The sequence below is a fragment of the Gopherus flavomarginatus genome, chromosome 2 (genome assembly GCF_025201925.1).
Source record: "Gopherus flavomarginatus isolate rGopFla2 chromosome 2, rGopFla2.mat.asm, whole genome shotgun sequence".
Lineage (NCBI taxonomy): Eukaryota > Metazoa > Chordata > Testudines > Testudinidae > Gopherus > Gopherus flavomarginatus.
The window spans coordinates 105926818-105942179 of NC_066618.1; the positions used below are offsets into that span (position 1 = coordinate 105926818).

Genomic DNA, 15362 nt, shown 5'->3' on the forward strand with positions numbered 1-15362 from the left:
ATGATGGTCCCTTCTGACTTTAGAGTCTAAGTCCAAGACAGTTCTTGCCTCCAAGAGCTGACATTTAAAATTGACAGAAGAGACAAATCATGGGGAGATAAGCATCAGCCCAGAGAGATGAATTGATTTACTAAGGTCACACATCAGGTCATTGGTAGAACTGGGATAAGAACCCAAGAACTGGGAGAAGAATCTGTCCTGTGCCTGATCCTTTGGACAACTATCATTCCCTATACTACATGTTCCTATCTCCCATTAACAAAACAGTTATCAAGGAGAGGCTAGATTCTTTATTGTCTAGCTGTATGTTACTGATGTGTGTAAATGCAAATAGTGTCAGTTTCTGTTAAAAATCTTAGTGATACTTCACCTGCATATGTTATTCATTAAAGTCAGGCTGAAACTGTCTCTCAGTGCTCTGCTGTTGCTGAATTGTTCAGTGAAACCCAAGTGGTTGTTGTGCTGCTGCTGCCCATACTAAATGCGTGCAATATAATTTGGGAGCATTAGAGCAGCAGTCCCACATGGATCTATTACATACAGGAGCTAGCTTCTTAAATTAGGATTGTTGGATTGGAACAAAGGTAAATGTATACACTTGGATTGTATTTTCGCAGGGTTTTTGAGCAGGACAGTACTCCAGCTGCTCAGTGGTGAGACTTCTGAGTACAAGATCGCAGAACTCCACTGCCTACATATTTTTAGCATGCTATGTAAAATAGAGTTCCAAACCAATTCCAAAAACACTTCTATGTTCATTGGATAAGACCACTATGAGATGTTTTCCTGCAATGTTTCTGTTTTTCTTCTCTTTCTAGCTGTTTTACCTGGTTCCAGTCGGCCTGTCTATCGGTGTTATTGCTGCCTTCCAGTTATCAGCCTTCACTTTCCGAGAAAACTTGGCAGCCACAGCTCTCCTGCTGATACTCTTTGGGTATGTGATTGGAGATGCTGCTCTAGAATTATGGCTTGTTTCTTACAAACAGAAATCCTTAGACTTGGTTTGCACCTGCTGCTGGGTGCATGATTTTCTGTTTTTGCAGACGATTATGAGGCGGCAATGGATAATGAGAGAACAAGCTGCAGCATGAGGCTGAATACGCCATAGGGGAAATGGAAGGGAGATTTGTTCACTCATAATGAGAGTAGTACTAAAAATGTCTCAAGAAGACACTCAAGCTGCACAACAATCTTTTACTGTTAGAAATTGATTGTGTGTTATTCTCACTAAAGGACTCATCTAGGTGCCAAAAATAGTAGCATAGCCAGGCTTGAATTTCAGTGGCTGGATTGCAGAATATCACTTAAGAACTGAAACTGTCTTTTTTATATTCATTGATGTGAGAAAGTTGACCAAGTTTGAGCTCCAAACTGGTTGAGGATATACCTCCAACAAATATTATGAGATGGGAAAGCACTTACCTAGGCCTGCTTCAGCTAGTTTTCCAAAGTCAATTTTTTACAGGTGAAATAGCTTGGTATTTGCTTTATAATAAGCATATAGAAATCACCATACTAGGTCAGACCAATGGTTCATCTAATCCTATACCCTGTTTCCAGCAGGGTGACTGAGAGGAAAGTGTAAGATAAAGAATTATGGAATATGCTGCCCAGTAAGGAGGTTTCTTCCTTACCTCAAGCAGTTGATGGTTGGTTTATTCATGGGGAAATATATCCCTTGTAAATGTTTATCTTACCTAACATAACTGTGTCCTTATTATCTATATAAATGTTGAATCCTTTTTTATTTCTGCTGTTGACCATAATATGTGAATGAAGAACTACTTAAATTCTAGCCTCTCTCCTCACACCAACGGACCGGAAACAAGTACAAGCTTGATTTAGTGTCCACTGAAGCTAGTGGAATGACTTCTACTGTGTTTAGTGGGCTTTGGATCAGTCCTATGAGGTATGATGCTGTTACGAGGTATTAGTGCTAGCATTATTTTTGTTATTTTAGCCAAGTTATGGTTGAAGTTACTTCAGAACATGTGACTATTAATTAGAGAGCTTGAGCTTCTACAAAAGCAGAGCGGAGTTCAAACCATTAAGGATAAACCTTCTTGTACTGTGTAGGCCTGATCCAGCTCTAGTTGAAGTCAGTGATGTAACTTCCATTGACTTCAGTGGTGCAGGATCAATTCCTGTATCAGTGGATCTTAAAAAGTACTGTACCAATCAAACCTTCAATAAATTTAACAAGACTCCAGGAAATGCTGCGTTACATACAAATGCATATATTTATTTGTACTAGGCCTTCTTCACACACCACCCCTTCCTGGCTCCAAACACACAGTCCATTCAGTGAAGTACTTTTGTGGCTCTTTCCTCTTGCCCCCACTGCCATAAATGTTTCCTGCAATTTCCTTATATATATATTCCATGTCACATTTTTTTCCCTTTAAATTTTTCAGTAACAATTTGTGATCTTAAAAAGGCATTTTATCAGGCTTTGTCCAACCTAAAATAAAGAAAAAAAATCCTTAATGACCCAGTTATGTGACAGAAGCTTAACATTACTGAAAGCATTTTGCTTAAAAAAATTAATCTTCCAGGTGTCTTAATTCAAGTTGGGTTACTGACATTTTTTAAAATATCCAGAATTCATGACACAGCTTCTCTGTCTTTATTTTTTTTTCCTGCCTGGTAGCAGAAATGTTGTATGGCACTACCTTTCATTCACAACTGTCCAAAATGACCTGTCCTCAATTCAAAGTATCTCAAGATATATGTGGTGCTTTAAACTCACTTTTGCAGGAAGGGAAGGCAGGAAAATAGAATATGAGACTGGTATGGGCTTTATGTGATCTGCCAGACAATTTTAAAGCTAAATTTTTATATTCTTGGTTCTTAGTCAGGCAAAATACCTGTAGGTTAAATTCTCGTCTCATTAATACTGATGTAACTCCACTTAAGCCATTGAACTCCATTGTCTTCAATGGAGTTATTCTGTATTTCCACTAGTTTAACTCAATAAAATTCAGAGAAGTGATTTCAGCACAAAGGGGAGGAAAGATGGTTAGGGCATGGAACTGGAAACTTGGAAATAAAAGTTCTAGTCTAAACTCTGCCACAAACTTCCTTGGAGACCTTGAGCAAATCACTTGACCTCTCTGTGTCTGTAAACTGAGGATAATAGCACCTACAACTTAACAAGGGGAATGGGGAGGTTTAATTCATTGAAATTTGTAAAGTGTTTTGGGATCCTTACAAGGAAGGTGCCATAAAAGTGCAAAATACTATGGTTTCCTCTGGCCTGTTGTTGTTTGTTTTAATCTGATGTCCTGCAGAACACCCAGTTTTATAGTGTTTCACTGAGTGACTCCTGGAGTGAGCTCAATAGCTTGTGTTTCAATAAGACCTTAGTTTTTCAAAAGGACATGAATAATTTCGTTTTTGGTGTGTGAGCTGCTTATGTTGTACATGCAGTCTTGCCCGATAGTTCTGGTAAGCATGTCCTGCTTTGCATTTTTTTACTCCTATATGCTGTTCTTTGCACAGTGTTCATGTTCAAGTGACTGCCCTGGACTACACTTATGGGTAATGTTCTGTGGGTACATCTCACTCTTGTTTGTCAAGAAGCTGACATTTGTGCTCTTTTGTGCACCAGATGGTCTGACTGGGCAACATATCTCTGCCCACTCTTTCTTTAGTCACCTAAATATTACTCAACTTTTAGCAGTCAGGGCTATTTTGCCATATCTCAGATACTACTGTGTGGGAACTGTGAGTTAAAGTTGATGTTTTAGTGGTAACCACTGTGCTAAACAGTTGTCCATCATAGATAATTCAGAGTGCTAATGTGCTGTCTGTAGCAGATATAAGCTATCACTTGGACATCGTTTTCACAGCTCTTAGTTACAATTCCAGCATGCTATAATTTTTTTTTTCTGGTGAAATCTATAAGAACAGATGACAGCTGTGTGACCAAAGTTTACTGTTAAACAAGTTTCTTCTTACTGTGTCTCATTGTAGCTGAAGTGTATAAAATGGCTTGGTTTTACAACTGTTCAGAAATCAAGGTGGTGAGCTTCCTGGAGCCAGGAAAGAAAAGATATGAGGTTAATAAACAGAAAAGAACAAGTTACAGTTGATCCTCACATAGCAGTACATATGTATGTGAAATATAGGAAAGTATGGTGAGCCAAATACGCAAGTGTTTCCACCGGTGAGGCTGAAGGATTTGGAAAGGAGTTATTAATTGTAAAATCAATGAGTTCCTGTTCCATTTCTTTTTAGTGATGCAAATGATACTGAGCTCAGAAGTCAGCTGGTGGAGTAAACCATAAATTATTTATGATGTGGTTCTATTTTTTTTTTTACTTGTTTCAGATATGCAACTTTACCATGGATGTATCTGATGTCCAGATTCTTCTCAAGTTCAGACGTAGCTTTCATTTCTTATATCTCCTTAAACTTTGTGTTTGGTCTTTGTACCATGCTGGTGACCCTCTTGCCTCATTTGTTAGCTGCAGTTTCCAAAGAACAGGTCAGTATGTACCCTCAGCACCAGTTCCCATAAATTACGTGTATAGGAATGTATTTTCCAACGCCAAACAGTTGCAGTTTAAATTGTAATGAAATATCTCACTTTTTCTTTATCCCAAATCATTATAGGTTATTGTTCCCCACAACATTTTATAAACCCAAAGGTTTATAAAAAAGAGAATTGCACTCTAATAATGCAAAAACAGCTTTAATTGAAACTGTAATATTTTCCAGACCTTTAATTCATAATTTGCACATAATGGGAGCTGTTCAGGTCCACTGAATAGATAATGTGTGTTGCAAAATTTGTTTGAATAATATTGACATAAGTGGTAAGTCAGTTGTTTAAAGGAGATATAGTGTATTGTGTGAATAATAATACATTCCCTCAGTGCATGAATGTAACTCCCATTTAATGTTAATCTCAATGGGAATTGTGCACTTGAATTGAGAGAAGGAGATGGAAACTCCATACTTTTCAAAATATATCTAAATGGGCTATGCTGAGGAAGTGATGTTTGAATACAGATCTGGATTAAATTTTGACTCAGGTTTGGAGTTCACATTTGAGGACAAATTTGACTAGGGTTGTGGCTTGGTTTTTATGGCACTCAAATTTTAAAACTGCAAGAGCAAAGGAATGGTGAGTAAACTGACCCTGATCATTCCATTGTGCTTACATGTTGCAAAACATATATAATATATTGCTGAAGTACTACATATGTTCTGGTACTGCTCCTAAACACATATTCGCTAATACTTATTGTCATGCTACCATGACTTTCACTCTTAATTTTATCAAGAAAAAGTAGAGACATTTGTTTATATATAAGAATCTAGAGAATACTAGATCCCTAAAAATGTTGCTGTTGGTAGTGTTTCAGGTGGAAACAATTGCTATTTGTATTATGACACTACCTAGGGACCCAAAACCATTGCACTAGGCACCACACAAACTTAGGAATAAGAGACCATGTGTATCCAAAATCATCTGTGGGTTAGAATTGTATATGAACTTAAGTTTCAAAATTTTGAAATGGTCCAGGGCCTGATTCTTATCTCACACTGGTGTAAATAAGAATAGACTCCACTGAAGTAAGTGGAGTTGCAACAGGTTCAAACTGGAGTGAGAATAGAATAAATCTCATAGCCTTTAAGTCTGCTTAATTTTCTATTTCTAAGAGATTCAACATTTTCTCCTCCTTGCTTTTGCCCAACCCCAACCAGCTCCTTTTTTTTTTTTTGTACAGAATTTGCAGAATATCTACAACATCCTCAAGTGGGCCTTTGTTGTTTTCCCACCATTCTGCTTGGGTCAGGGCTTACTAGAACTTTCCTACAATCAGATCAAGTTTGATCTGACAAGCAGCTTTGGAATCGATTCTTATGTGAGTCCTTTTGAGATGAATTTCCTGGGTTGGATCTTCGTGACAATGGCCCTGCAGGGTACAGTTATTCTCCTCCTGAGAGTTCTGCTGCATTGGGACCTGCTCCAGAAACCAAGGTATGTAATGTGTATCATTTATACTCTGCTTTCATGGACATTGATTAATTTCCCAAAGACAAAGGAACATTAAATCCTTCTGAAAACTAGAAGATAAGACAATCTGATCATTATTCCATTTGGCTGTAATGAGCCCATGCATTATGGCTTTCTATTTCTGTATCTTTATTAGTCACCTAAGCTGGGAAAGAGAGCTTCAAAAGTTATTTGAAGAAGCCAGATGGGAGAATTCGTTCAGTTATTCCATTTACTTTTAAACCATGAGCAGCTTGCTATGAAAGTCCTTAGCTCTAATAGCAGGTGTGGTGTAGCATCTAGAAGGAATTTTGCCAATATTATAATATTTTAGATTTTCTCTTTTTTTATATTAATTCCTTCACTGGAGGAGACAGGTTTTCCTGGAAATCTGCGCTGGTAACAAACTGTTGATCTCTGACATCCACTTGCCGGGTTCTTCTTTCCCCATGTACCATTGTACTGAAATATCATGTTGGAGAACAAGCAGTCTCCTCCTCTTCCTCCTTCAAAATGCTTCTGAAAGCTTGGCTTTTCTGTCAAACATTTTAGCATTAACAACTGGGCCCTGCCCTATGTATGTCCAATCTTGCAGTATGGTGAATTGTACCAACTTATGCTTCTTCAGTTTGATCCTGCTCGCACTGAAGACTGCCTTCTATGCAAAAGCTTGCTGTAGACCTTGTCCTGATGGGAAGAATGGTGGGGCAGAGCAAAGGAGTACCTATATTCTGCATGTTTCGTGCTCTTCAAAACCACCTGGACACAATAAAATGGTGGGGAATTACTGATGCCTCAGGCAGCATTATTTCCCATTTTGCATTCTGTGACTTGCTCTGTGGAATTAGAGAACAGAGGGCACTGAGCCCATGACAGTCTACTAGACTTGACATACTGCTGTACATGGAGGGAAGGGGCTGGGACATGCCAGGGTTAGAGGCTGTCTTCTCTGTGGTCCTTAGCCTTCAACTTGCACTGTCATTTTGGACCAGAGAAGGAGTGTGCACTTCATGCTCACATTTTGTTCACCTTCAACTGCTTTTGCTCAAGAGGAGAACATCTGTGATATAGTATTCATTTTCCTTATTTGTGTGAACCCCAGAGCAGAGCAGGCAATGTGTGTTTTCTTCAAAGCTGGCCTAATTCCAACAAGAGCCCCTTGCAAAGTTTCTAGCAAAGCCACCTCATGTTTCCGGCTTCTCCAGCAGTATCTCTTTCATAGAGAGGCCAATGTCAGAACTTTAGTTTAACTTTCTTTTAATAGAAAAGACTCGAAGAGTTTTTCTGTGGGTCCCCTAGGCAGATGCCTATTTGGCTTATGTCTCTTATAATCCCATCATCCCTGTTTTTCCATTGGTGTATATCTACGGTATAAAAGAATGTGGCAAGTATTCCTTAAGAAAAGTTTCATTGTGAGCTCATGCTTTTAAAGTCATTTAAATTTGTGGCTTTATTTAAAAAAAAACCTACCTAGATGCATTTCACTCCCTGAGCTCCCATTTTGCAAATACCGCTTCTTTCCACCCCCGCAGTTCAGGTGTATTTTCAAATTGTATAGCAGATTTATCTCCATGCTCAAATGACATTTCAGTCTAACTTCAGTACCCCTATTTCCCATGTGGAATAGTATGCTATTTCCTTCCACTTAAAAAAAATATGAAATATGGACCAGGTTTGTCAGAATCAATGGGAATTGAAGAGCAAATTTGTAGGGATTACTGTGAAGCATTGGATCCTGTTGAGATTTGAATGGCTGAACCTTAATGGAGCATAAGAAGTAGAACTTCTTGGAAAAATTCCAAAGAAACAATTTTTATCAATTTGCCAACTTGCCAATATTGAAATGTTGCATGGAAACAATTTGGTATTAATGAACTGTAAATGGAGCCCAGGCTTCAAAACAAAATATATTCCAGTTCCGTTAAAATTTTTGGTTTTTGTTCTGATTTGGGTTGAATTTTTTTTCTGAAATCTCAAAAATATTTGCAAATCTAAAAGTTATTTTCAGTGGCATCTCTAATAAGCAGAAAAGTGCTCCTTTTTATTGTCCATTAAATGACAGTGTGTAATTTGCCATTTATTGTGATCTTTTCTTCTTAGGAGTCACTGTTCCATGAGTAGCACAGTCAATCCTTCAGAAGATGAGGATGTAGAAGTGGAACGAAAGAGGCTCTTTGATGGAAGAACTCAAAATGATATCCTTCTACTGTACAATCTGAGGAAATGTTACCAAGATTTCAGCAAGAGGAACACTGCTGTGAAAGACATTAACTTGGGGATACCAAGGGGAGAGGTAAAAGGTTCTATATTTTTTCCTTTTCATTTCTCTTCTTTTTTTAAAAAAAATTGTGTAATCATGGCAATTGTTCAGGCATGTTCAGAAAGTCTGAAATCAAAGCTCTGTGGTTGCTAGCAGAAGCCTTCCAATTGCAGTAATTTCTGAGAAATCGATAATGTTGGGCAGAAGTGAAAGCACTGCTGGAGACTGTTAACATTTTAGCAGCAATTGTTGGTGATTGATATTACTTTTTGGTTTGTCTCTTTTTTGTTGTTGTTGTGTTCATTGCATCAGAAAGTATTATTTCTTTTGGCTTGTTTTTACTGAGATATTGTGTGGATTAGAGTAACCTAAAAGTAAAAAAGCAACATAGATTTTCAGCCTGCTTTTATATGGAAGTAAGTGTTGTTTAGGCATGAAAATACTGTGCATATCTAGTTAAACAATTCACAAACCATGGACTAAATTCTGGAATGTCCTTGACTAAACTCTAATTAGTTTAAATAGGAGTTTTGCCTGAGTTAGGAAAGAGTTTAAAACCAATGAGGATTTGGCCCTCTGGAAACAGTCTCAATATATTTGAATAAACCTAAACCTAAATCTGAATCTTTAAAATTTGTAGAACCTTAAGATGTCAGAGGAAAGTTTACTAGTTTTTCCAGTTTGAGGTATGTGGAGATTTAACTTCCAAAAATGCAGGTGAGGAATTATTGCCTTTATTCAATAAATGCTGTCAGGGAATGGGAGGGTATTTCCTGGTTCCTAATAACCAGTTGGAGGAAGTGAGATGCCAGCATGTGACACTGCGGGTTTTTAACCGATCAGTGATCAGCTGCTAGAAAATGCCTTACACAAAGTTTTTTATTGCTGATGTAAGCCTACTTATCAGACTTACAACTTCATTAAAATATAGCTGAAAATATAAAAAGCTATAAATAGCATTAAATTAGAATAATGTACACCACTAGAATGCAGTCACTGTCCTAGAATGGGTACATGTTGCAGTGCTTAACTGAATGACATTGGTGGCAGAGGGTACTTCCCTGCTATTAGCACATACTGTTCAGGGCTGGGTTTGTTGCACACATGGTTAGCACATTTTAGACACTGCCATCCACAATATTGACCAGTTAATGTTTAATATTCCACACGCTGGGCAAGAGCATGAAAAGACTCAGTGCTTGTAAAAACTAAACTGACTCTTTATTAAGAGAGCTATTTACAGATAAGCTATAACTATGTAGTTAACATTCCAGCATGAGCATACAGACTAACTTCTTGGTGCCTCCTTAAAACTCTGTCCTCCTGTAACCTGTGTGCCTCCCTCCAAATTCCGGGCAAGTTGGTTCAGTTTGGGAGGTGAAATTGGCTACTTGGGGAGCTCACAGCCAATTCCTTCATGGTAGTCCTCATCATGGCAGTCAGAGATTAGCATGTTTTCCTGAGGTGGCTAGTAATGTTCACAATGTGGCTTGAAGAACATCGTCTGTAGTTGTTAGGCAGGTGAGCACATTTGTTCATTACAACGGTCAAACAGCTTTGTCCGGCCTGGAATCCTCATCCCCAGTGCAGCCATTTTTTGATGTGATAACTGAGACATGTCGGGAATTACAAAGATGTGGAATGTTTCAATCCATGTGTATTTTGGAGGGTGGATGAAGAAGATTTGAATCTCCATTCTGCACTGTCTGTGAGAAAATTATGTTTCCAGATTGCACTCAGCTCTGTGGGAACAGAGGTGGCAATTCCTACAGTCAATGGATGCTTGCACTACAGAAGAGACCATATTTAGGTCTGTAGCCCTTATGTCATGATGTGAGGGCTGCAATGGGTTGTAGATCTTCAAGCTATATGTATATGGTTGATAGCATATATACAGTAGGAAATGGAGCCAAACTCCAAACCTACTATTTCTTTTTTATTACTATATTTAGATAAAGGCTTATGGTCTGTTTTGGCAGTATAGTGGTTTTGATTAAGAGGGTTCTTGGTGAAAAGGTAGAAGGTTGGTATCAGTGTCAGGTCAAACTCAGGGCTGGTCATGAAACCACAATTGTGAAATTCTTGACCTTCAAATATTTCTTAACTTTAACCTTAACTGTGAACTTCCAGACTTCAAATACTTGTTTTTTTTTTAAATAACTGCAACATTGTAGTAATGTGGTTTTAATGTAATAGTTATTTACAACTGTAATTGTAATTTAGTAAATTTGGTGGAGGGAGAATTGCCCTAGTTTTTTTAGAAAGTAGTTTTAAAAGCTATTATTTGTAAGTTGAAGCGGTTGGTATATTTTCTTTTGATAGTAGGATGGTAAGACTGTTTTGCTGTAATCATAGTTGTGACATAAAGATTATACATATTATTTAATTAAACACAAAACAATACAGATTTGAATCAAACACTCTACTAATATTTCCGCTATACTAGAGCTGTTCTGCTAATGAACCTTACAAACATTACAGGCTATACTAGAGAATTCTGGGACCTTCTTTAATTCTAGCTGTTGAGCTGATAGAATTTACAGATTCTGCCAGATATGTCTGTAAACTCTTCTGGCCCCAAGTAATTTCGCTGAAGCAGATTATACAATCTGAAAGCTATGCTACCAGTGGGTATACTCCGGGAGCTCAGCTGGATCTAGTGAAAGAGCTCTCAGACTCCTTGATTCCATGTGGTTCAGATTTGTTCGTGAGCTGTTCCAAATGAGGTTTTACAAAACTGTTTGCATAACCAACTCTGGATGGTAAACCCTGCTGAAAGACTTTGCACGCTTTTCCAGATTTAGTGTGAACTTTATAAACTGTATTGAGCCCTGATAGAATTTTCAGGGGGTCACATTTCTGTGGTGAATAATGTCTAGATTTTGTAGCCAATTTTATTAAAACTAGTCCTCTGCATGCAGGGATCTTGACTGAAGAATTTGGAATTTCTGAATTTCTAGGCTGAATATGTTGAGGTGATAGTTGGAGGTGGGGAAGTAGGAGGAGGAAAAGGAAATACTGGGCACATCCCTCCACTCCTGCCCTTCCTCAGACTAGGAGAGGGGAGTGAAGATGCAGATTCCCAGCCTCTAGACCCTAAATCTTGCCCCTCAACACACTGTCCCCTTCATCATTTTCTGAGTATGGTAAGCTGACTCACATCCTTATCATTTCTTGTCATGGTGTCAACCATTTGTTGTCACGGTGTCAGCAAGAAGGCTCACTATCAATCCTTGGGGACTGTGAGCTGAACATCCCAGCTCTGTCTGCAAAGGGAACATTGAGTGGAGCCATCATAGGTGTGTGTATATGTGTGTCAGTGTTTATAATTTCCCCCTCATCCAATAGGCAAGGACTTTGTTTCCCTGCTCCCTCAGGTGTTGAGAGGTAAGAGGTTACTTCGTCTGCTTCCACCTTAGGCACTATCTGTTAGCAACATATGGGAAATGGCAAAATGGGAACCTCAAAATTTTGAGTTCCTTTCCCAGTTTCCAAAGAATATTATTCAAAAGGCTTAAAAATTGGCCAGTATCCAGCAGAGGGAAGACAAAGGTGTAAATCATGCACACATAAACTTTTATTAATCCTGCTTTTGTCCTTTCTCATCACTTTAAAGGAAAATATTTTGATTGCTTATAATACTGAAAGGTAACTATATGTGTTCACTGAATAGGACTTTCAATGATAAAAAGAGTCCTAAGTGTCTAAGTAGTTATTTGCAAAATGGGATTTAGAAAATATTTGAAATTTTTATCCAGAGTGGTCAAAATAATGTTTTTATTACATTGCCTTTTCCCTTTAATTTGACTGAATTCCTTTTTCAAGAAACCTTACAAAGGTTGAAATTACCTCCTCTGTGTGTTTATATGTACACACAGATATAATATGAGAGTGTGTGTACCTAAGAGACATAGGAGTGTGTGTGTGTGTATATATATATGTGTGTGTATGTGTATATAGATATAGATATAAATATGAAATATGTATTCCTATAAAAACAACAAGGAGTCCGGTGGCACCTTAAAGACTAACAGATTTATTTGACCGTAAGCTTTCGTGGGTAAAAAACCTCACTTCTTCAGATGCACTCACTCGATGCATCTGAAAAAATGAGGTTTTTTACCCACAAAAGCTTATGCCCAACCTGTTAGTCTTTAAGGTGCCACCAGACTCCTTGTTTTTGTGGATACAGACTAACACAGCTACCGCTGATACATGCATTCCTATGTCACTTAGGTGATTTTGAAATTTGCACACCCACATGTATGATCTCTACCCAGCTAGTCCAGGAATGAAAAAAACAAAACATGATGAAAGGTTAATGTTAGTTGTGATATTTCTGTAAAGATAGTTATTACTTTTTTCTCCTTCCTGTTAGTGCTTTGGGCTCCTGGGAGCAAATGGTGCTGGGAAAAGTACAACATTTAAGATGCTGACTGGAGACATCACCCCATCTGGGGGGCGTGCTGTTATCAGGAATCCTACAGGGTAAATAGCAAAGAGCTCGATCAGAATACTGTTACTTGATGGTAAGACTTATGATCAAACCTAGGAAAGCCTCAGCATGCTTACAGCTCTTTATATCGTATTCCAAAGAGTGGTTTGTATTCTTTCACAATTTACCGCACACTGCATTATTACTACAAAGTCTATGGTGCCAAAAAACAAACAAAAGCAACGCTTTTAAAGACAGCTGACTGCGTTAAGCAGTTTAACATAACTGAACTGCTAGACAGGATTAAATAAATTGGGAATGGGTTGATTCAATACAGTGGGAGGTAGGAAATGTCAGCACATACTCTACAGGTACACAAATACACATCCCCAAAATCAATACCAGACCAAAAGATTTTCACTGTTAGGCTCCTAAGAAGTACTCAGGAGGGCTAATTTCTAAATGCTTAGTGGAACCTCCCAGATTCATCAATTAATCAAGTGTAGAGGTGATCAGGAAGAGTGAGGGTATTACATAGCAAGGGGACACTGTTCCTCCTGACATAGATTTGTTAACCTTGAGTATACTTCTTATTGCCTTGATTTTGGTGCTTTTCATGTGCAATGCCCTCCCCCTCCCCCACAGCCCCAAGAAATTAAATGTAAAATGTTTAAATTAAAAAAAAAAGGCAACCCAAAAATAAATTTTAAAAAAATGCAAAAATCCCTATAAATTAAGTGTGGAAAGAATTTTAGATGGAGAGTGATTGCAAAGATTAGGACATTATAGTTTAAAAAGGAGAATAAGCAGTGACATGCCAGTGGTTAAATGTAAAAGTCTGAAATCCTGTATGTATAAAATATGTGTTTATATTTCTATGTCTTCAAAACTGCAATATTAGAACAAGCTGGTGGTAATGAGGAAGTTGTAGCCATAAGTCGGAGATTCAGTTATACGGCACTTGTAGATTGTATTAGGGGAATGAGTGGATATAATACCAGAACAAGTGTTAAGAGGCAATTAGTAGTGATTTATGACTGTGTGCACTTTCACTCTCTCTCTGCCTTGCTGTTTCCTTCATGCTTTAGCACCTACTGCTAAGCCAAGCTGACCTGCATAGTGTTGTCAGTTGAAAAATGTACACTCTCCTTTCTTCGGGTCTGATCCTCATGCTTGGTGAGAGAGAGTGTGTGCACAGTAGCTGCCTACAAAGGTGGCTGGTGCCCAGAGGCACTCATAATTTCCAAAAAAGCCACTTAGAGTAGCTTTGGGAGAATGCTCTGACAGGCTAGGATTGCTGGAGCAGAGCAGCACTGCGGCCACATTCCCTTTTCTCCAGCCATATTCCCTTCACTGGATGTGAATTTCCCCAGGCAGCCATTTCACTCTACTGCTTCTAGTAATTACTGATGCGGGATGTGTTCGGCTCGAATTGTTGGTGAAATTGAAAGGCCAGTAAGATGCGGGGTGGGGGGGCGGGGCGGGGCATGGTCTGTGTATCACTTGAGCTAAGATTTAATGCAGAAAAGTGAGGAGATGGAAACAAATGCCTGTGGTGAGGTATTACATTAGTTTCACTTGGTTCTCTCCTTAATCTGTCAGTCTTTTTTATGTAATTACCAAATTGATCCAGTTTAAAAAGAACATGAATAGAACTCCCTTCCCAGTCCAAACCACCAAACTAAACAAGAAATGCCACCAGAAGGAAATCAGCTATTTTTAGTTATTTTGGTAGCTGTTTTCTATTTGGGGAGTGTCATAAACATTTCCCAGTTCCGGATATTTCTGAACTGCAACTTCAGCTAATACTTATTGAAAATGGAATGTCAGTGACCAAATCCCAGCTCTTTAGCTACCACTTTTATGTGAGTATTTAGAAGCAAAAACAACATTGAAAGTTCACCAATTTGCTGAGCACTGAAAGATGCCCTCTAAGGACTCTACAAGCACGCAGTAGTTTTTGCTACAGCAGGAGAGTCAGTTGTAACTTTCTGAAATCTTGTTTTCCTTGTAAGTTTAAAGGTCTTTATTGAGAATAAATGCGCCAAGTATGATATGGGGGGAAGTGTCTGCATTTTATTTGTGCATGAATAGTCCCTGGGCTGCTTTATGGGCTATGCCAGTGTGGGGACAAGAGGAAGCTGGAGTGCATGCAGGAAGCCTTCTGTTTTCCCTTTCCTCCCTCACCACCACCACCCACAAAGCAGTTCAAGGCCTAGGCATTCCTGCTGCAGAAGAGAGCAGAGTGGGGCTCTGGCCTTGTACTCCGCTCTCAAGGCTGGCAGAGTTATATTTGTGGGTGGGAAACCTATGCAGCAGTGTTAGTTCAGGCTGCTGGCCTTTTCAAGTTCTATGCCACTGGGAGCAGCCACTGATAGACAACATGGGCGCAGTGGCTTAAAGACACAATCTTGCCCACAGTGGGAATGGTTGAAATGAACACACATCCTGTATCTCCAAATTTTCTTGGGAAGATCTACAAATCTCTGTTTCAGCACAACCATCTAGTAAAGGTTTAACTCATGAAGAACAGGTCAAAGGGCTACTTTTAATGGTCAATACCTATACAGTACACAACTGATAGGGTACGTCATGAAAAAAGAAGCTGAATCCATCCTACACAGTCAGATGTTGCTTATCTCTCTCTGTCCTGGGCTGCT

At 38.7% G+C, this 15362-nt stretch overlaps 1 protein-coding gene across 1 annotated transcript in view; it reads left to right on the top strand.

Moving 5' to 3' along the window:
• Positions 1 to 15362, top strand: part of ABCA13 (ATP binding cassette subfamily A member 13) — a 294970-nt gene that overhangs the window by 227780 nt on the left and 51828 nt on the right. Inside the window, exons 51-55 of the mRNA XM_050937636.1 lie at positions 819 to 934; positions 4333 to 4489; positions 5739 to 5992; positions 8108 to 8300; positions 12646 to 12755. Coding sequence (XP_050793593.1) covers positions 819 to 934; positions 4333 to 4489; positions 5739 to 5992; positions 8108 to 8300; positions 12646 to 12755 — 830 coding nt within the window. The remainder of the gene's footprint in view (positions 1 to 818; positions 935 to 4332; positions 4490 to 5738; positions 5993 to 8107; positions 8301 to 12645; positions 12756 to 15362) is intronic.